This window comes from Palaemon carinicauda, chromosome 1, assembly GCF_036898095.1.
Source record: "Palaemon carinicauda isolate YSFRI2023 chromosome 1, ASM3689809v2, whole genome shotgun sequence".
In the NCBI taxonomy this organism is placed as follows: domain Eukaryota; kingdom Metazoa; phylum Arthropoda; class Malacostraca; order Decapoda; family Palaemonidae; genus Palaemon; species Palaemon carinicauda.
The window spans coordinates 97714018-97741940 of record NC_090725.1 but is presented as its reverse complement, the minus strand read 5'-3'; the positions used below and the strand labels follow the sequence as shown (position 1 = coordinate 97741940).

General features: G+C 47.0%; 1 protein-coding gene across 3 annotated transcripts in view; it reads right to left on the bottom strand.

The window, feature by feature from the left end:
- Nucleotides 1-27923, bottom strand: part of LOC137649949 (uncharacterized) — a 155487-nt gene that overhangs the window by 68416 nt on the left and 59148 nt on the right. For all 3 annotated transcript variants that reach the window (XM_068382916.1, XM_068382937.1, XM_068382926.1), the window contains exons 3-4: nucleotides 26432-26596; nucleotides 18162-18328 (exon numbers count right to left, since the gene is read on the bottom strand). In XM_068382916.1, the coding sequence (XP_068239017.1) occupies nucleotides 18162-18328; nucleotides 26432-26596 (332 nt within the window). The remainder of the gene's footprint in view (nucleotides 1-18161; nucleotides 18329-26431; nucleotides 26597-27923) is intronic.

The window sequence follows — 27923 nt, the reverse complement described above, 5'->3', positions numbered from 1 at the left end:
TCCGTTCCACAACCGACTTCGGATGTAGAAAATGTTCGGATGTCGAAACGAATTTTCCCATAAGAATACATTGAAATAGGATTAATCCGTGGTTGAGCCCAAAAACCTAAGATAACTTCTTAATAAACGACTACACATAATTTCCCATGAGAATAATGCACACTAAATTAGATAATAGACATGTAAAAAAGAAGAATTATCAAAAAATGATAAATAAGAAACGGGTTTTTAGCGTCACTTTACCTTAGAAACTCCAGCGCAGGTGTTGTTGGTCTTGCTACGCAGAGAAGAGATGGATGGGCGGCGAGGAGGTAGAGAGGTTAACTACGATAAACGTACACTACCGTAACTTATTCTAACTTACACTAAGTGAACTTTAACATAACTTAGCTTATTTTTTTTTATATATATATTTTTTTTACATTTTCTTTTTTTCTTTTTTTATGATTAATTTTAATCACTTTCACTCTCTACACTTAAAATTGATTGAATTTCTTCCGCTTCACTCTTTACCGTTTTCTTTGTTTCACTTTCTTTCGCTTCACTCTTTACCGTTTTCTTTGTTTCACTTTCTTTCGCTTCACTCTTTGCCGTTTTCTTTGAATCACTTCCATCCTCTTCATCACCAGTTCGCTTCGTAGTTTTTCCAAAGAAACTATCGATAGATAGTTGCTTGGTACGGCTTTTCAGAATGTTTCGTAAGTGAGTTAGGCAAACATCATCGAACTGCGCACCTACACGACAAACCTGCAATTTTTTGGGGTGGTATTTGTCGATGAAGTCGACCACGTCTTGATATTTTCCTAACACCTCTTTTATATGCGCCGAACCTAACACATGTTCTACCTCCTCGATCCCTTCCTCGTCATCACTCATGTGCTCAGACATAGCATGGAGTTCCTTGAGCTCCTCTGTGGTAAGTTCGTCGTGATGTTCGGCGACGAGTTCCGTAACGTCATCTGCGTCGACCTCCAGACCCATGGACTTGCCAAGGGAGACGATTTCCTCTACATCATCCGCTGCACCCACCACGGGATCAGGTTCGGGGTCAAAACCTTCGAAATCTCGGGGAAAAACTGCATCAGGCCACACCTTCTTCTAGGCAGAATTGAGGGTCCGTCGAGTTAATCCCACCCAAGCCTGATCTATGATCTTCAAGCAGTGCACGATGTTGAAGTGGCTCCTCCAAAATTCACGCAAAGTTAAGTTGGTGCTTTGCGTGACATTAAAGCACTGCTTAAATAAGTGCTTGGTGTACAGCTTCTTAAAATTTGAGATGACTTGCTGGTCCATGGGCTGGAGGATAGAGGTGGTATTCGGTGGAAGATACAGCACCTTTATGAACTTAAATTCATCGAAGATATCATCTTCAAGTCCGGGGGGGTGAGCGGGTGCATTGTGAAGGCATAGCAGGCACTTTAAAGGCAATTTCTGTTCATGAAGATACTTCTTCACAGAAGGGCCGAAAACTTGGTTAACCCATTGCACAAAGAACTGCCTAGTGACCCAGGCCTTCGAGTTGGATCACCAGAAAACATGAAGCTGGTCCTTATCGACGTTGTGTGCTTTAAAGGCTCTAGGGTTCTCGGAATGGTAAACCAGTAAGGGCTTGACTTTTAAAGTCCCCACTAGCGTTGGCACATAGGGCAAGAGTCAACCGATCCTTCATTGGCTTCTGCCCAGGCACTTTCTTCTCTTCGGCGGGGATGTAGGTTCGACTGGGCTTCTTCTTCCAAAACAGCCCGGTTTCATCACAATTAAACACTTGCTGCTCTACGTAGCCTTCTTCCAGCACGATCCTTTCAAAGTTCTTGACAAAGTCAGCTGCAGCCTTTGTGTCCGCACTAGCAGCCTCTCCATGGCGAACAACTGAATGAATATTTCCCAAACCAGCCACGAGATGCCTTGAAATCGTCTGAGGAAGGTTCGGTTGAACTCTCCCTAACATCACCCCCAGAGCTCTCCTCCTTCAAGTCCGTAAAGATGGCGTGGGCCTTCTCGCAGATGACGGTTTCAGTGATGGTGTCGCCAACAATCTCTGTCCTTGATCCAGATTAGCAGAAGTCGTTCCATCTCTTCTATAATAGGGCCACGACGTTTTGAAATAATGGTGATCCCCTTAGAAGGTTTCACTGCTTTAATAGCTTCCTTCTGTTAAGGATTGTCGAGATCGTCGACATATTACGGCCATACTGTTTAGCAAGTTCACTCACGCGGACGCCACGCTCGTGTTTTTCAATAATTTCCTGCTTTACGTCTAAAGAAAGCATTTCCTTCTTCCTTTTCTCACCACTACCACTACCACTTGCAAAACTAAGCCTTTTAGGACCCATACTTTACGTAAATTACCGTAAAAGGATGCACGTAAAAAATCACGATTAAAACAGTACAATAATAGCAGAACGCACAGGGCACAACCGCAAGAAGCCGACGAGAACAGAGGACTGACCCAAGCCGCACTAATTGAGGGTCCCTCCGAGGTCGAAGTGCTGCCTTCTATCGGCGGAAATAAAAAACACATCAGGCGCTATGAGTACCGACTATGCGTACGAGTATTGTTTACTTCGGGTGTCGAAAAAAAAATTCGGGTGTAGAGTAGGAACGTGTTCGAATTGTACTTCGCGTGTCGAAAAATTCGGATACAACCGGTGCGTCGAAAATTGCTTACTTCGTGTGTCGAAATAAAATTCGGATGTAGAGTCAAAAATTTGCTCAAATTTTACTTCAGATGTTGGAAAATTCGGATGTAGATACGTTCGGATGTAGAGGTTCCACTGTAGTTACCATTACTTTTCTCTATTGTATAAACAACTTTTGTTCCAACACAGAGTACTTACCTAAAACTACTTTAAGAGTTACTGGTAACTCTTCCCAACCAACCAGAATTTTGTGTAGTTTACCCTATTCCCATTTTCTATGGGTGACCTCAGGCAGAGTGATACGCGCCCTGAGGCGACCCGGAGTCAGAGAGCGAGCTAGTTCAGGTCGTGCTCCTCAGTAAGTTTCTGGTCGCGACGTGATTCACATCCCGCTGCGCTCTCTCTTACCCAGTGCGACCCTTTGTGTCCCCGACCCTTTGTGTTTACCACGTGGTTCCTGTGCCCATATCCTTACCCCTTTCCCTTGTGTCCTTGTGTCTCTTGGTGTTAGTGTTTTCATTATGGAGCATCCACGCCGTTGCCCTGGCCCTGTGGCCAGTAAGTCTTGTGGGGCTTTCCTTTCGAAGCCCGAGGTTGACCCACACTCGCGTTGTTCGTCATGTAGGGGCAAAGTGTGCTCCCCTACCACCACGTGTTCGGAGAGCAAGTCTTGGGGCGAGATTCAGTGGGTCCTTTATGGGACTAAGAAGAAGAAGTCGGCCAAGAAATCATCCAAGAAAGCTACAGCGTCCTCTGCTTTGGTGTCCCCGGATGCCTCGTTGGAACGTGGTTCCCTTCCATCTTCCCCTACCCAGAGTAGGGGTCGAGGTAAGTCCGTTGCGGGGAAGCGGCCCATTGTCCTTCCCAAAGAGTCTGAATTACCTGTGGGGGAAGCTTCTGATGTATTACAGGCATGTGTGGGACCTGAGGGAAGTGCGGGAGAGTGTGTGTGGGAGACGAGGTCCTGGTGCCCGCAGGGCTCATCTCTACCGAAGACCCGATGTGGGGGAAGTCAGGTACTACCTCTTCTCCCCCACCTTGGGCGTGTGTTTCAGGTACTTCGGCCGCCGGGGGGGATACTGAGAAAGGCCATTCGTCAAATTCGAACCCCGTCGTTTGGGATATCCCTAGAACACCCTGCAGGTCACCCTTCAGACTAGAAGAGGAGTTTGACCATTGGATCGTCCGCAAGAACGTTCCTCGGTCCCCCCAGCGCCCTCGGCGACTCTTCCGCCCGTCTTCATGCAGCCTGCAGAAACAGAGGTTCGGCATGGAGTAACCCCTGCGGAGTTGGACGCCTCAAGTGGTTCAGCTGATTCCCTTTCCTCCTCCTCGTCTTCCTCGTCCGTAGATTCATCTTCAGAGGACGATTCCAGGTCCGCGAGGAGAAAGCGCGAGAGGTCCAGGAAGAAGAAGTCCCGCTCCTGTTCAAGACAGAAGAAGAAGGAGTCCAGACCATCTAAGAAGAAGGCGAAGAGGAGTAAGTCTAAGGATTGGGTGAGTATCACGGTGCCCCAGAGCGAGCTGTTTAAGGTCACCACAGCCGCGGCCGCTTCCGGGTGGCTCCCTAGAGCCTCGTCCTCACCATCTTTCCCCTCCTGCTCCTCCTACGGACAAGAACCTCACCGAGGGAGGCCTTTCCAAGCTCTTGTGAGCCGCCGAAGTTGACGAAGGCCTCCGCGGCCCCTACTCTGCGGAGGGAGGTGCTCCGTCAAGTGGAAGGCGTTACGCCAGCCGCGGGCTCCTTGGCTGACTTCATTAAGCTCCAAGGGCGCCCTTCAGCCAGGGATATTCCCACAGATACGAGGATGCCCGCAGGCCAAGGTAATCCCATGACGGATACCTTCGCCTCTGCGGATCCGCCCGTGACACGGGCAGGCCCATCCAACGTTGCTCTCCCTACCGTCACCAATGATACTCGTGCGGAGGGACGGGTGACGGAGGCCCTGGTGGAAGGAGGGGAGTGCTCGTCCGATGACATCTCCTCCTACCGCAAAGTGTTGGCCCTCATACGACGGCACCATAGGCTGGATGAACCAATACCCACCACTGAACAGGCCTGGCTCTCCGGACTTAGCAGGTTGGTGGAGAACCCTATTCAGCAAAAGCCCTCCTTAGCTCCTGCTGTAAGGCTGGGTATGGAGCATACTGATAAGTTCCTGGACGGCCTGGCGGACGCCCCTAGGAGTCAAAGTGCCTCGAAACTGCTTCCGGGACTGAAAGCACAGAAGAGGTTTTACGTGCCGGAAGGTCGTCCGGAGGACCCCGCGCGACGGAGACAGCCATCACCTCGTTGAACCAGGGTGCCGCTGAAGACAGAGCGTCCACAGCCCCTGTGTGTTTTTCCCCGACAGGAGGAACACCGAGCTGGGGATGCCCTTCGCCCCCGACCCTCCGGAAGTCCTATTGTTTACGGATGCGTCGAAGGAAGGTTGGGCCGCTCACCTACTCGACCAATCGACAAAGGGAAAATGGTCGAGCAAAGAAGCAAAGCACCACATAAACGTGCTAGAGATGATGGCTGTGCTGAGGGCGAGTTGAGAATTCGTTCATCTCCTCCGGGGGAACATGGTAGCATTGATGTGCGACAACGCCACAGTAGTAGCCTACGTAAAGAAGAAAGGGGGTCTAACGTCGAAAGAACTATGCTCGTTATCGACAGAACTTCTGGAATGGGCGGTAGAAGAAGGGATCGAGTTCACAGCAAGGTTCATCCCGGGAAAGAGGAACGTCCTGGCGGACGGCCTCAGCAGAGTAGGCCAAGTAATAGGGTCAGAGTGGATTCTACACCCAAGCACAGCTCAGTCAGTCATACTGAAGTGGGGTTCCCCAGTAGTAGACCTACCTATTCGCCACACGTCTGAACGCCCAACTCCCCGTGTTCTGTTCTCCAGTCCCAGATCCGTCAGCGGCGTTTGAGGACGCCTTCCAGCACCCTTGGACGGCCTCAATGTGTACGCCTTTCCCCCCTTCGGAATGATACGTCAAGTACTCAACAGAGTACGGACAACAGCCAACCTTCAGATGACTTTGGTCGTGCCTTGGTGGCCGGAGAGGAAGTGGTTCGCAGACCTAAAAGAACTGGCCCTTCTTCCTCCTTGGCCGCTCCCGGACAGGCCAGACCTTCTTCGTCAACCCCACTTCCAAAGGTTTCACGAAAACCCTCGGTCCCTCCGCCTTCACGCGTGGAGGTTATTGAGCAGCTTCTGAAGAAGGATGGATTCTCATCGAGGAATGCGACGAGGATGTCGAGTTACTTAAGGCGGTCCTCTATCGCTGTCTACCAAGCGAAATGGGCAGTCTTCTCGAAATGGTGCGCTTCCCGTAATATCAAGCCCTTGAGGGCCTCGATCCACGACGTGGCGGACTTCCTGGTGTATCTCAGGGATGATTTGGGCTCTTCCATTCTAGCAATAAAAGGAGTGAGGGCAGCGTTAGGTCAAGTCTTCCTCCTGAAGGGCATTGACCTGGGATCCTCCCGGCACATCTCGATGCTCATCAGGAGTTTTGAGCAGTCATGCCCCCCACAGGAGGTGAGGGTACCGCAGTGGGACCTAGCCATAGTACTCAAAGTCCTGTCAGAACCTCCCTTTGAGCTCCTCAAGGACATCCTGAATAAGGAACTCACCCTCAAAACGGTCTTCCTCTTAGCCCTGGCTTCGGCAAAGAGGGTTAGTGAGTTGCACGGATTATCGTACGAGGTTTCACACTCAAAAGGCTGGCGGGAGGCCTCCTTTCGGTTCGTCCCTAACTTTGTGGCCAAAACGCAGAACCCAGCCTGTTGGGATCCTCGGTTCGAGGGCTTTTCGGTCCCAGCGATCCCTAGGTTGGACAACCCTAAAGACTTACTCTTATGCCCTGTCAGAGCAGTAAGAAAATACCTTGAAAGAACTTCCAGGCTCCGACCGGAGATCAAGAGCTTATTCGTCTCAACCGGTCAGGTGAAGAAACCAGTCTCTAAGAACTCAATCTCCTTTTGGTTGCGACAGGTGATCAAGAGAGCTTACGATGTTTCGGGAATCCCTCTTCCAGGTAGGCCAAGGCCTCATGATATTAGGGGTCTAGGCACCTCCCTGGCATTTGAGAAGAACATGGCCGTGGGCCAGATTTTGAAAGCGGGTACCTGGTCCACACAGTCCACTTTCACGGAACATTACCTGAAGGACTGCTCTAGGAAATCCTTGAACGGGTTCAACCTTGGCCCAGTCATATCAGCCCTGCAAAAGATTTAAAGGTCATGGCCCCAGGGAAACCGGGGGTGGTAGGCCATGAGACACACGTTCATCCCTTACCTTTCCCCCTTATCATCCTTTCCCTTACCCTTAATCCCCAGCGTGGGCGTGAATCAAGAGGCCCTGGCGGCCAGGATATATGTCTTCGACAAGAAATACGTCTCAGAAGTAATGGTTCAGAGGTAAGGCACTTAGACACTAAGTTAGTTTTTTGGGTAGTTTCCCCTATTTTCATTCAGTTTCTAGTAGAGGTCATCGGAACCTAGTTCCCCTTCGAGGTGCCCCCTTTTTCGCCCGATCGTGCTCCTAAACCGTCAGACCCTAGTCCCTGCAGGACACTCCCTCCTCCTAAAGTTTAAGTCTCCTAAGAAAGTAGTTCTAGGTAAGTACTCTGTGTTGGAACAAATCACAAATTTTTAAGTAATTTGTATTTTTCCTAACATACTTACCTAGAACTACTTTCGGGTTATGGCCCGCCCTTCCTTCCCCGAGGGTCCTGCAGGGTTGAGGAGAACCCTTTTTGGCTACGAAACTTACTGAGGAGCACGACCTGAACTAGCACGCTCTCTGACCCCGGGTCGCCTCAGGGCGCATATCACTCCGCCTGAGGTCACCCATAGAAAATGGAATAGGGTAAACTACACAAAATTATGGTCGGTTGGGAAGAGTTACCAGTAACTCCTAAGAAAGTAGTTCTAGGTAAGTATGTTAGGAAAAATACAAATTACTTAAAAATTTGTGATGTTTTCTTCAACTCAGCTTATACTTTTAATGGGTGACTATTTTATTCTCTGCCTTTCTGCCAAATCTCTTTTCTTATCATAAAATGTTTTTTGCAATGTGAGTCAGTAAAATTTTTGCATCTCGTTTTACAGCATGAAAATCTAATAAGGAAAAGCTTTCGTATCGAAAGGTATCACTGTAATCATATTTACTATAGTCAAAATGTACAGCTGTATTTAAAAAGAGACAAGATTTTGATAAAAACCAATGTTTTACTTACCGTATATTCTCGTGTAAAGGAAAACTCCATGTAAAGGGCGAACCCAAAAATATATCTTGGAAAATCACAAATTTCAAGTAATTTGTATTTTTCCTAACAGTACTTACCTCGAACTACTTTCTTAGGATTATCTGGGATTCTCCTCCAGACCGACCAGATTTTTGTGTAGTTTCCCCCTCCAGACCGACCAGATTTTTGTGTAGTTTCCCCTATCTCCGTTTTCTCTAGTGGGGTCCCCCTGTGGCGGGTGGATACTCGCCCTAAGGCGACCCGGGTGAGCGTGCGAGAGCATGGCCCTAGGTCTCGGTCGTCAGTAAGCTTTGATAACTATAATTTCGAACTCCTGTAAGACACTCAGGGAAAGCTGGGCGGGCAATATCCCGAAAGTAGTTTGAGGTAAGTACTGTTAGGAAAATACAAATTACTTAAAATTTGTGATTGGTTCCAACACGGAGTATTTACCTCGAACTACTTTCTTAGGAGACTTATACCTTAGGAGGTGGGGGTGAACTTACAGGCCGGGAGACCCGATAGGAAACTATCCGATTGAACCTAGATAGGAGGCAAGGTTTTGGCTGACTCTGGGAGAACTACGCAAAAAAAACTTTCTAGTCCCTATGTAACTCACCTCTAACATTTCATCGGGGTATGGGCGTCTCCAACGATCAACTCTCACATGGGCAGAGAATAAGGAAAGGGAACAGGGGGAAGCAGGAAAGGGGGTTAGTAAGGAGGATCTTGTGTCGCTTGGAATTACTTCCCACGGGCTTCCCCGGGGCTTCAACCTTAAACCTGTTGGAGCGCGGAAATGACTGGTCCGATGGAGAAGGAGTCCAGGGACTTCCTTGTACAGTCTTTCAGGTAATGGGCAGTAAACGTAGACTGCCTGGAATACGTAACTGCTTTCAGGATCAGGCCCTCTGCCATGTTCTTGTCGAAGGCCAAGGAGGTGCTGAGGCTCCCAATGTCATGGGGGGCGCGGTTTTCCCGGCACCGTGGATTCATCACTGTCATAAGCTCTCCTTATGACTTTTCTCAGCCAGAGGGAGATGGTGTTTCTGGACACCGCTTTCTTTACCAGACCTGTGGAGACGAACAGGCTCTTGATCTCCGGATGAAGTCTGGCTGTCCTTTCTAGGTACTTTCTGACCGACCTGACCGGGCACAACAACAAGTCTTCGGGATTGTCTGAACGTGGGATAGCTGGGACTGAAAAGCTCTCGAACTTGGGGTCCCCGAAGGCAGGATTTTGGGTCTTGGCTACAAAGTCCGAAAGAAACTTAAAACTCGGGTCTTTCCAACCTTTCGAGTGTGAGACCTCATACGACAGCCCGTGGAGCTCATTGACTCTTTTAGCGGAGGCTAGGGCTAGGAGGAAGACCGTTTTAAGGGTAAGGTCCTTATCGAGAATGTTCCTGAGCAGTTCGAAGGGTGTCTCGGTAAGGAACTTAAGAACTCTGGCTACATCCCATTGCGGTACTCTGGAGGAGCGGGGAGAGCACGACTGCTCAAAACTCTTTATGAGCATAGAGATCTGTCGGGAGGCTCCGAGGTCGAGTCCCTTGAGGAGAAAGACTTGTCCCAGTGCGGCACGAACTCTCTTAATCGCTGGGATGGATACTCCAAGGTCGTCCCTCAGGTGAACTAGGAAGTCTGCTATCTTGTGAATACTGTAGATACGTCCAAAGGCCTCAGATTCAGGGAGGCGCATCACTTTACAAATGTACCCCATTTTGCCTGGCAGACTACGACTGATGATCTCCTTAGATAACCTGTCATCCTCGTGGCGGTCCTTGACGAGTACCCTTCCTTCCTCAACAAACGCTCGATAACCTCCACGCGTGTAGCCGGAGGGACCGAGGGTTTTCGTGGAACTTTTTGAAGTGGGGCTGACGGAGAAGGTCTTCCCTGTCTGGCAGTGGCCATGGTGGGAGGATTGCTAACTCCTTCAGCTAACAATTCGAGCACGTTTATGTGTAAGGTCCTCTCCTCCTGGGACCACTTGCCTTTCGCTGTTTCCTCTTGGAGATGGGCTCCCCACCCCTCCTTCGATGTGTCTGTGAAGAGCAACATTTCTAGAGGAGCGGTGTTCGTCCTGTCGGACCACCACTTCGTCTCTTTCGTCTCCGGTGACACGCCGACCACCCTGTGCGGAGTCTCCCCTGGGGGCCAGAGTTCTTTTAGGTTCCACTGAACCGCTCTCAGCTTGAGTCTTCCCCGGGGGACCAACTTCTCCAGTGATACCAGGTGACGTGACGGGGGAGGGTCTGGAGTCAGGTCGAGATGAATGTCCTTGAGTCCGAGCTGAAGAGGTATACTGGTGACTCTCCCCCGTGTCCTTCTTGTGCTCCCAAACCGGCTGCACGCGAGGACAAACTGCAGCTGTTCCCTAAGCTAACCTCTCAATTCCTTTACTGGCAAGAAGGAGAAGGTTTTGGGACATCAGATACAGAATGGTGACTCAAAATCTTGAAGGAATTGGACCGAAGGACCGGGACCCCAAGATTCTGAGTCTAGCCAACAACTCAGGAGCGAACCTGAATGTTGCCTTCCCCCATTCCTTAGAAAGGGCGGAGTCGTACGAGACCAAGAAGATTGCTTACACACTGGCCGTAGCCAGAGTGAGCAGGAGCCCCAAGACGGAATACGATCAGAGGCCTGACGTAAAGGGTCTTGAGAAGATCTCTTAAGGGACTAAAAAAGTCCGAGCCATGCTCCATGTTGGAGGTCTCACCCCGACTAGGGCAGGGACGTTCGCAGCTTCGCATGAGCGAGGAAAGGTCCAGCGGGACGGAAAAAGTTATTCCTTTAAGCCTGAAGGTCAGGGAAAGGCTGAGCGACAGGCTTCATTGCCGAGAGCGGAAAGGAGTTTTCTCCCGCTGAAAGGCAATAAGTTCATTATTGCTGGAGAAGAGGCCTCAAGGGAAGAGGTATATCTCCCACGACACCAACCACCTAAGACTCTCCACTTCGCCTGGAAGACCCCTGCGGATGACTATCGCAGATGACGCGACCTCCGTCCCGCGACTGTAGCGGGTTGTCTCTTCTTGAGGAGGAGGCGTAGTGTCTCCAGGCATGAAGCCGAAGCGACGCCCCAGCTCGTGAAAGATGTTGCAGTGTGGTTGTTTGAGTAGCCTGTGCCGTGGGAGAAGCTCTCCCTGGAGTTCCGTCAGGGGAAGCAGAGGGTCCGGAAACCGTTCTGCGTATAGTCCCAGTGGAGCTCTCAGGGCCATTGAAAGGTTGACAGACAACCTGGTCTTGTTGAGACCCATCCTCAACAGACAACAAAGGAGGGAAGACGCAGGCGTCGATGTTGTCCCACCATCACCGGAATGCATCTTGCCATAGATGCAGAGTCTCGGGGTCTGAGACTGGGGGAAAGAACAGCGGAAGCTTGAGGTTCCAAGCTGTCGCGATCAGGTCCCCCAGACCAGGACTTCCTGATTACTCAAGGCCAAAGACCCCCAGGTACACTCTCTCTACGAGGCTCTGCTCGGATAGTCGGAGAGAACATTCCTCTGCCCGGAATGAGCGAGCCGATGGTGGTATTGAGAGGATCTCAAATCATCTCAGTATCTCTACTGCAAGATGCGAAGGTATGAAAATGCATCCCTTGCTGGTTAGAACACGCCAGTACCATGAAGTCGTCACGCACGGAGCGACTCGGCAGGAGCTGTAGGATCTGTAGAGGGGCCAGACTACGGCCCCTAAGCCTGCCTGAATGATGGAGAGGTATCCTTCAGGTCCTGACCATAGGCCTGGACCGGAACATGCCCCCCCCCCCCTTCCTTTGACGAGTCCGAGAACAGCATAAAAAATGTGGGGAAAGGACGAGAATATCCACTACCATCAAGAGGTTCCATAGGTCAAACCCCATTGCAGGTCTAATCGTCCCGCTGGTCCCATAGGGGCCAGAAAGTCCGGTTAATCGTTGCTTTGAAACCACCGGAACTTGGGCCGCCCCACAGGGAACTTATCCTGAGGCGACCATTCGGAACTTTAGACGGGTCAATGAGGAAAGAGACCTAGGAAACGTTCCAAGGTAGGGCTGAAAGCTCTGCCCGACTGAAAACAGGTACTGCGATTCACCTCAGCCTTGCCACAGTCAACTGAAGGGAAGGCTCGGAGGAGGCGGCAACAGAATCTAGCGTCCCCAGGCGGTCACCCATCCAAGTACCAACCAGACCCGACGTTGCCTAACCTCGCTGGAGGGACGAGAAGCGGGGTTTCCAACGTGGTAAGGCCGTTGACTCAATATCATGGCTAGATACTCCAGATGTTGAGGCTGAAGAAGAGAAGGCTCCTAGCAAACTACCATGAACCCCCACTCATGGTAAGGATCCGGAAGTTTGTCCCGGCGTTGAAGAAGGTCGAACCCGAGCCTACCGGAGTTGACCAGACCTCCAAAAGGCGAAGGAGGCGGCAGCCTGCTCCCGAGCGGTCATGAGAAAAGCAGGGAGAGTTCTCTGGGAAAAAACCTGCGATGCCACGGCGGGATCGCCACACTGCATCTTAAGCAGGAATACCTGTAGTCTAGGCTGAATTCCACGAGCTTCCTGGAAGATGGATGGAATGGAAACTGAAAGTACCCGTCCTTCCGATCCAGGGCCTAAGGAGTCCTGTCGCCTCGTTACCAGTCTGATCGATACTGCTGTTCCACGCTGGACGAAGTTTGTTCGACAAACTTGATCAGAGCTGAGAGGTCGACTACGGAATTCCCGTCTCAGATACTTTCTTACGAGAAAGGATCGACTGAAGAAGCCGGGGAGTGAAGCCGTCGATGATCCTATGGAGGAACTTCTCCTAAGGCAAGGATCATTCTGCCCAAACGGGCAAACTCTTGCCGACCCTAGGGCATAGAGGTTCAGAGACACTGAATTCGTTGACAGAGACGGCAGGCGCGATATCCTTGGCTGATCACAGAGATCGTGCAGGAATGGGCATTGGGAAGCTGTCATCCGGATGAGTAACCTTAGGCATCCTCCCAGCGTGAAACCTGCAAGGGGGGGGGGTTGCCAATCCTAGAGTTCGTGAACTCTGCCGCTCCCTCTAGGGCTATGCCCCCCCGGGAGAGCCTCCCGTGCCACCTGTTCCTGACAGGAGGGGACTGCTATTGGACACCTTGTCTCAGATGTCGTAGCCGGTCCGATAACTTAGGCCAATGTGGCTGAAAGAAAGAGGCGCTGGAGCCCTGCAGGGTCTGGAAGAAAGCGCCTTGGAGGAGTGAAAACGGAAGTCGATTTCCTCCGCACAACCGCTGTCTCTGTCTCTGTCCTTGGGCACAACAAACTCTTCCCAAGGATGGAAGGGTGTCTGAGGTTGTCGACATCCACGGATGAGACACCCGAAAGGAAGCCCTCGGTCATTGCGTCCAGATGGTCCAACATCGAGCTTGCCCGCAAGTTCGAAACTTGGCGACGAAACGCCAAGGTGCTTGAGCCCGAGAGGAGGAAAGTACCCATGACCTTCCTGTAGCTCCCTTGAACAAAACCTCGGGTCGCAACCGAGGAGGGAAAGGACCTGGTAAGCCCCTTTCACGAGATGGAGAAGAGGAAGGGGTAAACCAGTCACCCCTTGGCCGATGGAGAAATCTCGAACGGAAAGTTCCCTGGCAAAACCCTTCCAGGGAATGACGGGGAGGGGCTAACCCAGGTTCTGGAAAGAAGAATGTTGCTCAGACCTCCCTGAAGATTCTTCCTGCTCTTGCATGTGCCATGCTCTGTGTTTACGGGGTGAGGCCGTGTTCTGGACATACGCTCCAGAAGACTCGCCAGGCTGGCCATGCTGCGAAACCCCAACGGGAATCGCGGACGCAATCGCCCTGGCGCTCGCGCGATGGTAAATCAAAGGTTTGCCCGTGGGCGAACGTGGAAGCGCCCATGCGCGGGCACGCAGGAACGCAAACGGAGGTGCGCGAAGGAGCACAGAAGGAGGGCGCGCGTGGTAGAAAGGGCGAGAGCTGGTGGTCAGCGAGCGATAACCCATAGGTGAGCAATGGATACTGCAAGAATTAAAGCGACGTTCGCGTGATGAAACACCGTAGGTTCGCACGATGGAACACCGTCGGTTCGCGCGACGGAACACCGTCAGTTCGCGCGACAGAACACCGTCGGTCCGCGCGACGGAACACCGTCGGTCCGCGCGACGGAACACCGTCGGACCGCGCGACGGAACACCGTCCATCCACGCACCGACGGAACACCGTCCGCGACGGAACACCGTCCGCCCGCGCGATGGAATACCGTTGGTTCGCGCACGGGCGAACATTGGAGAGAATGTGCGCGGTCGCGCATGAGCGTAGGCGTGCGGTCGCGCGGGCACATGGGCGTGTGGACGCGCAGGCACGGGGGCGCGCGGGTGAGCGCAGACGGTCGGGAGACCGATGACGCGTAGGCGGGCGATGGCGCGTTATGGCGAACGATAGCCCGTAGGCGAGTGAAGGCGCGTTGGCAAGCGATGGCGAGCGGTGGTGCCTTAACAAAAGCGCGCAGGTGAAGAATCGCGCGGGCGCGTAGGCGATTGCCAACGCGAGAGAGAGTAGTGATGGTTAGCGCGCATCGCGCTAACAGAAGGCGCGCAGGTGCATCAGGAAGGTGAGCACTGAAGCAAGCTGTTAATCAGGCGATCCTAGACGGTCAGAAAAAACCGTTGGCGCCCATTGGTGGGTGTCAGAAAAGGGCGCGCAGATGTGCGCTGGCGATTGAAGAAAGCTGGCGCACAGAAGGACAGAAGTAAAGGTGAGCGCTGGCGAGCAGGAGGAAGATCTACGGCAAGACTCAGCTACCTGAGATCGTGGTCCACAGCAAGCGAGCACTAGATCGCTACTGATGGAGTCCAGGGAAACTGACACGCGTGGCAGATCGATGGCGATCGTTGACGAGCAGGCGAACGTTGATGCATCTATGGTCGCTGGCGAGCTGGAGATCGCTGGCGAGCTGGAGATCGCTGGCGAGCAGAAGGCAACACGTGGAAGCCTGTGCGTAGAAGAAGAGACCTTGTCCAAGACCTGAACCGAAGTTCTAGATCGCGAGGGCGCACAGGGCGCGTAACAGGAACCAACAGGAACAGCAGAGATGATCATCATGAGAGCGCTAACGAACAGGAGAGCGCTGGCGAACAGGAGAGCGCTGATGAGCAGGAGAGCGCCTGTGCGCTAACACTGAGCAGGAGAGAACACAGCAGAAGGGCGCGCAGGGGAACCCTGACACGCAAGGGAAGAACCCCTGTAGGAGGCAACCCTTTGCCCCGAAGGGATCGTTGTCCGTTGGGAGACTGATGTCCGTCGGAAGACCGTTGTCTGTCCGTCGGGAGACCGATGTCCGTTGGAAGACCGTTGTCCGTCGGGAAGACTGTTCAGACTGCTGTCCATCTGCACCAGGGGCGAAGATCAAGAAGGAGTTGTAGACTGCATACGGAGATTCAAAAAGGCGCCTCTTAGTACCCTTATAGGGAGAAGGGAGGCCCTTACGACGTAGCGGACGGTGAGCCTTACGGCGGAGGAGGCCAACAGCAACAACAGCAGAAGAGTCCTCCGAAGAGGAGTCTCTATGAGTGTACTCCCTCGCGAATGAAAGAGAAACACTTCATAGAAGAGACGGGTCAGCCAGTGACCTAAAAGGAGCAATCCTCCGAAGAGGGGCTCCTGCAGTTGCCCAGCCCCTTGAGCGTAACTGCAGGTGCGACCGCTCAGCACCAAGAGCATAGTCGCACGAAAAAAAGGCAAGAGAAGAACCCCCAAAGGGTGAAACACTCAAGCCTGGACAGGAAAAAACTTCCCTCGGCGAGCCTCCTGAGTGTTCTAAAATGAACTGGAGAGCTGTCAATCGTCACAGGAGAACTTCCAGAAGAAGGAGACACGCCCCTATCGAAGATCTATAGGGGAGGCAGCAACAGCCGAAACCCCAGGCCTCAACAAGACAGCTCACTCCGTTGTCACATTACAGAAACGAACTAGATCGGTAACTGTGAAAAAAAATAAAACAAAATCATTAGTTAACATTCATTCCCCCGGGAAGGCTCCGAAGAGGAATCCCGAGGGAAAGGAACACAAGAATTACACAACAGGCACGTGCCCTCACAACCACTTACACTCACGGAAGGAGAGCTGTAACCAATACAGAATTATAACAATTATAATTATGTAACTATGTAATTATGTAATTAAGTAATTTAAAAATGAATGAATACTAAAGAAAGAACGAAAACCCCGACAGGAATCGTTCTACAAAGCTGAAGAATCAACAAATACAATTAGATTCATAAACTAATTGAGACAAAACGTACGGCGTAGCAACCCCCCCACACGGGAAGGAAGCTACAAAGGCGTGTAAGTAACGTAGTAAAAGGGTGAACGACCTCAAGAGAGAGAGAGAGAGAGAGAAAGACCTTAGTCAAACTCGATCGCGACCCATAAAATTACACCATGGTGGCCTAACTGCCGGGGGCTCCACGGAGATATCGTACACTACACACACAAGCACAAAATCTGAAAAGGAAACTTACTGATTTCTGTACTCAAATATATACATAAACATGAGAAAATGTTTACATATATATTGAGTAAAAGAAAAGTAAGTGATTAAGTAAAGACAAAACAAACAATGGCTGCCAAGCGAGGACAAAGACAGAGATGTCTGTCCATGTCCGAGCCAAAAGTGAAAGTGGAGAATTCACTGGTGTGTGAGGGGGGGGGAGGGGTAGCTAGCTACCACTCCCCTACACCCACCCACTAACTAGCGCGGGGGTAATACACCCTCGTTAAATTCTAATGGCTCGCCATTTCAGCTACGCTAAAAGGTAAACCCAATGTAAATAGCGTGGTTTGTATTTCGGTTACGGAACAAATAGAGGGTTGGGCATGAATGTAAAGAGAGTTCTATATGAGAAAGTGAGTACCAACTGTGATGTATGGATCGGAGTTGTGGGGAATGAAAGTGACGGAGAGACAGAAACTGAATGTGTTTGAGATGAAGTGTCTAAGGAGTATGGCTGGTGCATCTCGAGTAGATAGGGTTAGGAACGAAATGGTGAGAGTGAGAACGGGTGTAAGAAATGAGTTAGCAGCTAGAGTGGATATGAATGTGTTGAGGTGGTTTGGCCATGTTGAGAGAATGGAAAATGGCTGTCTGCTAATGAAGGTGATGAATGCAAGAGTTGATGGGAGAAGTACAAGAGGAAGGCCAAGGTTTGGGTGGATGGATGGAGTGAAGAAAGCTCTGGGTGATAGGAGGATAGATGTGAGAGAGGCAAGAGAGCGTGCTAGAAATAGGAATGAATGGCGAGCGATTGTGACGCAGTTCCGGTAGGCCCTGCTGCTGCCTCCGATACCTTAGATGACCGCGGAGGTAGCAGCAGTAGGGGATTCAGCATTATGAAGCTTCATCTGTGGTGGATAATGTGGGAGGGTGGGCTGTGGCACCCTAGCAGTACCAGCTGAACTCGGTTGAGTCCCTTGTTAGGCTGGAGGAACGTAGAGAGTAGAGGTCCCCTTTTTGTTTTGTTTCATTTGTTGATGTCGGCTACCCCCCAAAATTGGGGGAAGTGCCTTGGTATATGTATGTATGTATGACCAGATTGTAGAATGATCTTCTTAATCTGGTTTAAGAAGTTCAAATTTCCCACAAATGTTTTATGTTGAACAGGCTGGAAGAAGTCTCTCTTCATAGTTTATATATGACAGATCTATTTTAATGTCGTTACCGAACTTGAATTATTTCAATTACTAGTAATTATTCATTACTTATCATGTAGTTGATTTATCTAATTTCCTCACTGGGCTATTTTTCCTTGTTGGAGCCCTAGGGTTGTAGATTGGCTAGTAAAAATAATAATATGAATTGGGATCAGTGTCCTTGCATATTTGATGGGGAAATGGGAGGAGGCAGGGAGGAAAAGCTTTCATTTTTATTTCTAATGTTATACGGTCATGGAGTAGCTCCATTTCTTGACTTATGATTGGAAGGAAAGATTCTCAAAAAACATGGTAAATTCGTATACACACAGTTAAGATGGCAAAATTTTGGCAACGTATATCATTCAATCATCACAAAAACAAATGTTGTACATATTTATACGATAATGTAAGTAATATTTACCTGATCACCCCTCTGCATTTCCAAAAAACATTAAAAACCCAATCAAGGAACTAAGATTAGTGGAAGGATGGAATTGGGGTGGTTTTAGTAAAAACTTCTGAATGACTTACTTCTTTTAAATGAGGCCCAGCCAACTGAAGTTTAAAAAAAAAAAAAAAACAACAAAAAAACAACACCACCACCTTTTACTCACCAAAATATCTTTAGCACAATCTGGAACTGAATTGTTCCTACACCACTCCTCTACATCCTCAATCTGATTAGTCTTCCTTGGAAATGAGGTTCTTGATCCAATCAAAACTTCAAGTATTTTTGATTGGTTTTTAACATGTGTGGCCAAAGTGTAAAATACCTTTTCACCTATAGAGAAAATTAATAATAGTTAATAAAAGAATTACACAAATAAATTCTCACACATTAAAATAAAAGTATAAAAGGTATATAAATGAAGTATGGGAAAATGATATTTTCATAAAATAAATTTTTGAACATACTTACCCGCTGGTTATATAAGAATGGCTATAGTCCCTTGGACGCTCCGCAGAAATTCAAAGGTGTACACTAGCGCCCTGGCGGTAGACAGGCTGAACTATTCCAATCACTTCAGACCTTCCATGCCCCTTGGTCTCTAGAGGGGAGGAGGGTGGGATTATAACTTATATAACCAGCAGGTAAGTATGTTCAAAAATTTATTTTATTATGAAAATATCATTTTTAAACATAAAATTTACCCGCTGGTTATATAAGAATGGCCGATTGACACCCTTGTTGGCGGGTCAGAGGTAGCAACATAATTGGAAATTCACTCAAGAGTTAAATATAATCAATCAAGAGGTTTGTACCTGATAAGGAGCTGTCAAACGGTTCAATAACCTATAACATGACAGGACCTCAACTAATACCCTTGTTCCGGGCACTCTCTAGGAACAAAATGACCACCTGACTAAATCAAAGATTGCGGAAGATTGCCGACCAATCTTCACGTACAATCATAAAAACATATATAAAAGTTCCAAGAGAAGAACAGGGGTACTAGGAATTTAGGGAAATATAGTGGTGGATGTTTCACCTACTACTGCACTCGTTGTTACGAATGATCCCAAAACGTAGCCGTCCTCACAAAGAGACTGGATACGGTATAAGTAATGCAAGGTGAATACAGGATTACCCCTTCAAAAGGCTGTATGCACGATGCTTTGCAGAGAACAGTTTTGTTTAAGTTACAGAAGGTCCCACAGCTCTAACTTCATAAGTCTTTACTCTTTCGACAGCTTAAGATCTGTCTCACCATAGTGTGAGAGAGCTTTAGTAACTAAAGTCTATAAGAAATGCTAGAGCATTTTAGACATACGTAGCGCAGGCTTCTTGACTGCGCACCAAAGAGCCTCTGAATAGTCTCTTAACTCCTTTAGTCCTGTCCTGATAAAACTTCATCGTTTTAACCGGACAAAAAACTCTCCTCAACTCTTCGCAAACCATATTCGAGAGAATAGTGATCTCGAAAGATTTAGGCCATGGATGAGAAGGACGTTTGTTTATGACCAAGAATCCAAGTTGCATTAGTATCGCGTTTAGTCAATCGCAAGGAAGAGACAACTGTTTGTCTATAGTGACGTGGGACAAAACCTGACTGCATGCGTCGAGCATATGTCCAGACTGCCGCATGCGTCTACTTTGTCGTGAGTTTCCAGACTGCTGCATGCGTCCTATGGCTTATCCGTTTCTGAAGTCCATGTTCTTGCTAAAAGAGTGAACTTCACTGACTCTCAACTGTTGCTGGACTTACTCAGAAAAGTCTCCAAAGTCAGATCTTAAAACAGAAACCGAGTGTAAAGGCTCAAATCTGTCACTACCGCGGAATTCCAGAAACAACCTCTAAATTCCAGGCTGGCGAATCTTGCTGACGCTTCTTAGTCATCTCAAACAATCTGAGAAGGTCTATAAGGTCTTTATTTGATAGATCCAATCTCCTGCGTCTGAAGACAGCTGCCCGCATACTCCTTGTACCCCTTGATGGTCGAGGAAGAAAAAATGTGTTTTCTTCTAAGGTCTAAGAAGAAATAGGCCACTTGTGTTTTAGAGTTACTAAATGAAGAGACTGCTTTAGCTCTACACCACTCCATAAAACCTCCTATTTGGGCTGCAAAACCTTGAGGTAAAAGTCCTTTGTACAATCGATAACCCCAGCTGCCTCCTTCTAACAACCCTCTAGATCTTAGGGGTTTTCCGAAATACTGGAGGCAGCCAGACCTAAAGTTTGATGGCTTAAAATAAGACGTTCGCGATCCTGACAAGGGGAAACGGTCTGATGGCATGCTTCCAGAATGCACCTAGCATGAGCCCAGCATGAGTCCAGTATGGTCCCAGCATGCTCAACATGCCCTGAGGTAGAGTCAAGATCTATACCGCCTCCCGAAACATGTCCAGATCAGTCACAAGAAACCGATATTGAAGCTAGGCTTGTTGAAAAGAAGCATCAACAACGTGAACCTTGCTGTGAGGTTAAGACCTGATCGCATGCAACCAGCGAGTGTTCAACATACTTTAAGCCAAAAGCTTGACGCAAGGGAGCGTTAGTTGCGTGGCCAGAGAGACGCGAAGGAGAGACAACAATCTGTCTATAGTGCTGTGAGAAAAAGACTTAGTGCTGTGAGAAAAAGACTTGACTGTATGCGTCTAGCATGCGACCAGAATGCCGCATGTGTTTGCATTGCCGTAAGGTGTCAGCGTGCTGTATGCGTTCACATTGCCGTGTGGATACAGCGCTCTGTGTGCGTCCCGCCTGTTGCAAATCTACAGCGTGCCGCGAGGAGGCGACAACATCGCGTCCGGTCAGTGGCGCAAAGAAGCAACTGTTAGTCTATCATGAGCCGGGAAAAAACCTGACTGACTTTACCCAGCATATGTCCAGGCTGACACATGCATCTAGGTTGCTTGGGTATTCAGATTGATCAGTTTGCCGAGAGCTGTCCGTGTGCAGCATGCGTCCGCATGAGTGGTAGTCGCGTGTCCCGCAGACCGCGAAGGTGAGACAACTTGTTGAAAGGGTCAACTTTGACTGTCAGAGTCCAGCATACAACCAGACTGGCGTCTTCGTCTGCGACTGCGTGAGGGAGAGACCAGAACTGGCGTCTGCGTCTGCCGTAAGAGAGAGAGCAGACTGCCACATGTGTCTGCTCTGAGGCTTCCCGTAACACGAGCTGATCTCTGCGAGGAAGCGTTGCTGAGCATCGGAGAACTACGCTGTCTGATACTATCGGAAGACCGTTTTCTTGGTCTATGGTTGTCCTTACATTATTTAGGAGAAATTCTCCACCCCCCCCCGGAATCGTAAATGCCGAAAAGAGATGAAATTGACCTCTTTTAGCTCAGACCAAACCTACACTCACGGGGCACCGTGTGCGCCAACTTAAGCGTGAGCGATGGCTGTGAGAGATCATCAACCCTAGTCCCGTGAGCGACCTGGGAAAGTCCTTATGACATTTCCAGCCCGCCTTGTGCGCGACCTGAACGTATCTAATGCTGCGAGATATCGTCAACAGTAGTTGCTAGTCCCCAGAGGAAAGTACTAGACATTCCCCCAATCTGGGGGAGGAGAAGAAGCGTGAACAGACGTAAACTGAGCACCTTTTCCCTCGATGAACTACGTGTCTTACACGATTTTTGGTGCTGACACGTCGCCTTCTTTCGAAAAGAAAACCTCCGGCGAACATCAGTTACTGCAGGATAAGTTATTAGAAAACATACGACTCCTGAAAGGTCTTGGACGTATTGGTTGGTGTCTACCAAGTCTAGGTTTTGCGTCCTTTGACGAGGACAAAATCTTTCTTCCCTGAAAGTGCGTAAGATTCCAGAGGAAGAGCTAGGATTGTATGCGACTTATCTGACTTCCGATTCTCTCGTGGAAGAAAACACGTTCGATTGCTTCCAGCTTAATTATCGCGACACGCCTGCTGCGAGGGTAAGTCCTGTTCGTGTGCGTTCAAGACGATTAACTTCCTAGTCTAGTAGAAAGGGAAAACGTAAAATGCCATCCTCGTCAGGGAACTGCGTCGAATTACGCAGAAAAATGTCACAAGATCCGTGATACCATAGCGATGACGAACTGATCGCTTCAAGACATTCAAGCTTCGCTCTTCTCAAGAGACTACGTCACATGATTGTGACGTCATAGTTCGTCAATCGTAGGCGAAGAAAACAGCTTTACTTCGTCATTCCAAAGCGGAGAGGGAACGTCTTGGACTGCATCGACAGGATCGTTCGGTGGAACATACGTTTAGCGCACAAGGTCCGCGATATACCTCAGCCTTCCGACATTCCTTCTCCCAGGGGTTGGGAAGTAAGGAAGAGGTGTCAGGCTAGGAGTAAGACGGACATGAACAAACACATCCTCCAGTGCACTGTGCTATGTTTACGAGTCACTGAACAATATCGTTTTTAACCATAATACATTAAATCATAAAAGATCTGCCCGTGGTGGGAGATATACTCTTACGCTCTATTCTCATAAAGGCCTTAATGCACTTCCTGCTGTTGCACCTGCAGGCGCTGCTGCACCAACCTCTACAGTTAGGTTCGTTACTGTATTGAGGATGCGTTATTGCACTGACCATGAGCACTGTCTCTTTACACTGCTACTCTTCTGGGAATGAACTATGAGCACTGTCTCTTTACACTGTTACTCTTCTGGGAATGATTTAATGTTAATTTATTTATTTTCTTATTTCCTTACTGAGCCATCTTTCCCTATAGGAGCTCTTTGGGTTAAAGCATCTTGCTTTCTCAACTAGAGTTGTAGCCTGGCTAGAAATAATGATAAAATAAATAGAGACACCTTCAACGCAACTAGCGAAAACTCAGAAGTAGAAACGAGGAGCAGCAGGTATAAAATAAAAGGGAAACTCTTCAGAAAAACTCTGAGTTTCTGAAAGTCACTCCCTTCCTCCTACCAGACTCTATCCTAGGAAGAGAAGTCTTGATTCCTAGGAGTCCACTCCTTAGAATTCTGAATCCTGACCTCAATGCTTAGAGGCTTTAATTCTAGCTCTCCCAACCAAGAATTAGCCCAGCAGGCCTTGGTCCAAGAATATAATATCTTTCTAGTTAAGATTTATTTCTTAATATAGCGCCTGGCGCAACAATGTCCCAACGCTAGACGGTCATGGTCATATAGACATCAAAGTCTATTGTCATAGGTAGCGAAGCGTCTGCACTGACGCTCCGCTCCGCTGACGCCCCCTCTGCTGACGCACCGCTCTGCTGTCTGTCATGTCGCTTGGTAGCATGCTCTGCTGCCTGGCGATCGTCGGCGCGCCTGGATAAACTGACACTAGGCGCTATGAGCGGTCGGTTGGCATTGAGAAGCAGGTACTCGAAGCGATGCATCCACCTTCTCCCACCGTTGAACATTGCAGCTGGTAGGCCGCCTGTGCGACGAGTCATCACCGGAATAGGCAGGTCGCCTGTGCGACCGCGTCAAAACCGGAATCATGACACCCAACCGCACTGCCAACGGCAGGCTGATAAGACTGCATAAACGAAGATAGTTGCTGTTTCATGTCTAACAGCAAAGACCAATTAGGATCAATCTTAGGCGACACGTATGCAGCATTTTCAAACACGTACCCGCCTTCTTCGTCAATTCCATAGCGCTCCCCACTGTCGAGAGACGAACACCCATCTGGTGGAAGCGGCGGCACTACGTCCGTGCCGCATGAATCGTAACCCAGGCAGAATGATTCTAATTTTGTTTTCAGCTTCGTGCCTGAAGCGCGTCCTCGCTTAATGTTAGAAAACACTATTACCTCGCTTTATCTATAGCGAGGGTGAGCGTTCTGGGGATCGACAGAAAACGCTCGAGGGGACTTCCGTTCGGGTCTTACAAGACTGTAACCCCAGGCTATGCCTCTCGATTCCTTTCGCCGTTCGACTTAACTTCTCCCCTGGGTCCGGGAGCTTGAAAGAGGTCTAAGGCTAGGATAACGACAGGTCCGAACGGAAGCACCCTCCAATGAATTGAATAAATTTCACTGCACTAATTTAGCACTAAAAATTTGCATTTTATTCTTTGGTAAAAATTATATTTTCACAATTATTTAAAACCAAAGTATATGCGCTCTCAAACAAAATGACCCCCGTAGAGAGAGACTTACTATTCTGTCAATTGTTTGAATGGGAATGCAAGTTACTGAATCCCATATAAATGCAACAAAATATTAAATATAAAATATTACCTTAATAGATATAAGAAAAGAATATCTCTATAAATCAAATCAAACCCTTATATTAAGGCGTTCCAATAAAAGGCGAATTATCACCCGTAACCATTGGAACATCTACAATTAATATACGAACAATTTTAGTATTCCAAAAACCAACAAGTAAACAACGAAACACAGAATCGTGAGGTACATCGATTGTAAAGAATACTACGTCGTATATACATTAACTGAACTGTAACTTCCTTTAATCTTTGAATAAAGAAAAATACTGAAGGGACCAATTAATTGCAAAATAAAATGTTCCTTTCATATAGTACAGTACAACTTAAAAACTTGAGTTTGTAAGAAGAATGTACTATTCATAAATATCGCTACAAAGAGAAATCGTAATATCGTAACGATAGACTGACAACTGCATAACATAAATAAACTGAACGCTAGTTACTTTTCGAAAACAGATCGAAGATTATCCAAAGAAAACCTATTAAAAGGACAAAATTTTCTTGAAATAACAAAATCCTTTAACTTAATTTATAACTTACTCATTCTTTGTAAAAAGGCAAGTCAGACTTTTGGCCTGCGTCATAAGGCTGTGACGTCATCAATGGACAAGATGTTTACATCCCGCCATTATGCTTTCGTTAGGTTTAAAATAGGTTGAAAAATTTCTAATCCTACCTTTTAAGTTATAAACACGTGATCACAGATCAAACAAACAAATAAGCGAATACCAGAACCCGAAAATTAGGTATACATCACCAAAATACTTCCAAATTCCAGGTTAATCACAAGTGAATTCCAATACATCTTGCTCGCAAGAACGCAGGGAAGGTCTGAAGTGATTGGAATAGTTCGGCCTGTCTACCGCCAGGGCGCTAGTGTACACCTGGCATATCTGCGATTGCCACGAGGTTTTGAATTTCTACAAGCGTCCAAGGGACTATATAGTAGCCATTCTTATATAACCAGCGGGTAAATTTTATGTTTAAAAATAAAAAGCTATATCTGGCACAAAAATATTTAAAATATGCATTTATTTTTAAGATATATAAAAGATATATCTTATCATTTACGAGTATTTCTAGTACACGAAAGCTTGTTAGGAAGGCATCTAGTCTTGACAAGTGAAAAATAATATTTCTAAATAATAAAATCCAATATTTTGATAACTCCAGAGTAGATTTCTAATAGAGATAGTCGTCGATTTATTAGTGGATTGGGTCGTAAGTCATGTTGGTCAGCTGCCTTTTTTTTTTTTTAAGAGATGTGTTTTAAGCCTAGCCTAATATTGTAAATGGATATAAGTAGAGTAGTATATTTCTTAATTCATATACAGTAACTAATTTACACTTTTTAAGGAAACAGACTTTTCTTGAGAGAGACAGATAGAGAGAGAACACATCATATAAGATTGGAAGCTTTATTCTAGTAAGTCAAAAAAGATATATGGTGAAGAGGTAAAGGAAACAAAAAATACTCTCAATTACAAAAATACCATACAGCATTATGATTCTCTTAAACAGTTGAGACTTATATCACTCAATTCTACTGAATTTGTTATGCTAAGCAATTTACATTAATACAAAATACATAATAATAAAAACATAAAACTAAATCTATAGCCAGTAAGCTAATTCAAGAAAAATATTCTACTATTTTAACATTGCAACCTAATCCCCTAACCCACGCTTCTCTGAACTCTTCCAACTTTGAATCGTCTTTTCTTTCACATTTTGAGTCCTTTTCACACTCGTTTAGACACAAGCCAGACATGTTCTTCAATAAGATGATCTAGTAACTAAGCACACTTAACATCTACATTTTCAGTCACATTACTCCAACAGTAACCCCTTTCTGAATATCTAAGATACAAATGTATTTTAGAGCCAATGGAACACATCCCTGAATACGCTAAAGGTAACTAACATTAGAAAAGACAGAAAAAAAATATTGGCAGAATCCTCAATCTGGGAACTGGTTAGAGCAAATGATAAACATTGCTGATACTTCACGATTAGCGAGTATACTAAAAGCGTGCTCCATGTAAAGCCATATATGCTAAAATAGTATCCTAGGGGAATAGCAATTGGAGTGAGGAAAAGGGGAACTTTAAGTCTTTAATGATAAGACATTGATACGAACAAGCCTTGAGGAGGTACCAGGTGAACTAGAGTTGAGCTTCATCGAAATAAATTATCACTTCGACAAAAATTATGTATGCTATAACAATCAGAATACTTACCATGAACTAACACATGCCAAAGTTCTACGTGGCACAAATTTATGCCAAAAAGATAACATTGATCTCTGAAAAAGTAGTACGTGATGCCATCTTCCGATTCTAGTTTTCCAATGTTGCTATGTAACTCGACCACCTTTCCCTCCTTGTAGTCCTTAGTATTGTTCTCTGGGGATCAATTGAAAAGGTCAGGCAATAGACTTTGTAGAATGCACATAACATACTGAGTTATTGTATGTTATGTACCAAAAGGCAGTTACGATAATACATCAGAGGACAAATGAAGAACTTAAATGTTTCCATACAATCTACAGTATGGTTAAAGCCTATTAGATTAAAGAAAAAAACATGAAACTAGAAAGCACCACAATGTATTTCTGATGCTTTGGCATATGTATGAGATACTAGTGCATGATATCAAACATTATTCATTATATATTTTCCCATAGGTATAGTATTATGGTAATATTACTTCCATCCAATCAGCAACAATAGTTAATTTTCACTACACTAATACAGGTGAGATATTTCTGAGTTTCTTGTGGAGTTATGCAAAGTCACTTAATTAAAAAAGTGTTTTGCATTAGTTTTTCAACTATAAAAACCTCATTTTACAAATGTCTTTGATTAAACACTATCACCATTTTCCTGATAAACTCAAGAGAAGAGGAAGAATCCAGCTTGGTCATCAGTATGCCTAGCTACCCAGTCCTTCTAACAAAGTAAACTTAACCTCTAGAATAAAATCAATTATTCCAATACTTACCATGAATTTAATGATTATTTCATCATGGAGATAAAGTATTTGACATGAAAAACAGAAAATACAAAAAATTTCCCTTTTATGGTACAGTAGACATCAAAAGTGATGCTACAAAGTTTAGAGGATTTCGTTCAAAATTTACTAACTTTTATGCTATGATGATGATGATAGCATGACACAAAAAAAATCTGTTGTTGTATACAATTTGACATAGTTATGATAACTGAATTGACTTCATTCTTTTAGAGTTTTTTGAAAAATAAGTTCCAAATTCCTACTCTGAAGAGTGAGAAAATTGTATTTTTTTAAGGAAGTTAATACTAAACAACTTGTCATAATAAGTACAAGAACTGAATGGAGTAGATGGCAAACTACCGCTTGTATTTGGGGGGGGTTGATCGTAGGTGACAAAGGTGACAATGGCATAGTTTTCACCGCACAGTGAATGGGCATTGAAGGATGGAACCATAAAAATACTGTGGTTTGAAGGTCAACAAGTGCCATTTTCCCACAAAGTTAATGCCAGCCAGATTGATGAGTGATGACATGCCAACAGATAGCCAGACTATTATGACCCAGAATCAGATGACTCGAATTATAAGGAATATCTTTGTGACTGATTCATTTTAATGGACTGAAAAGACGTCAATCTGCATGTTCATTTTGTGGAATAGCCTACATTTGCTGTCCCTTCCATACAATAAGTAGCTCTTCCCCATAATTTCTTTGGAA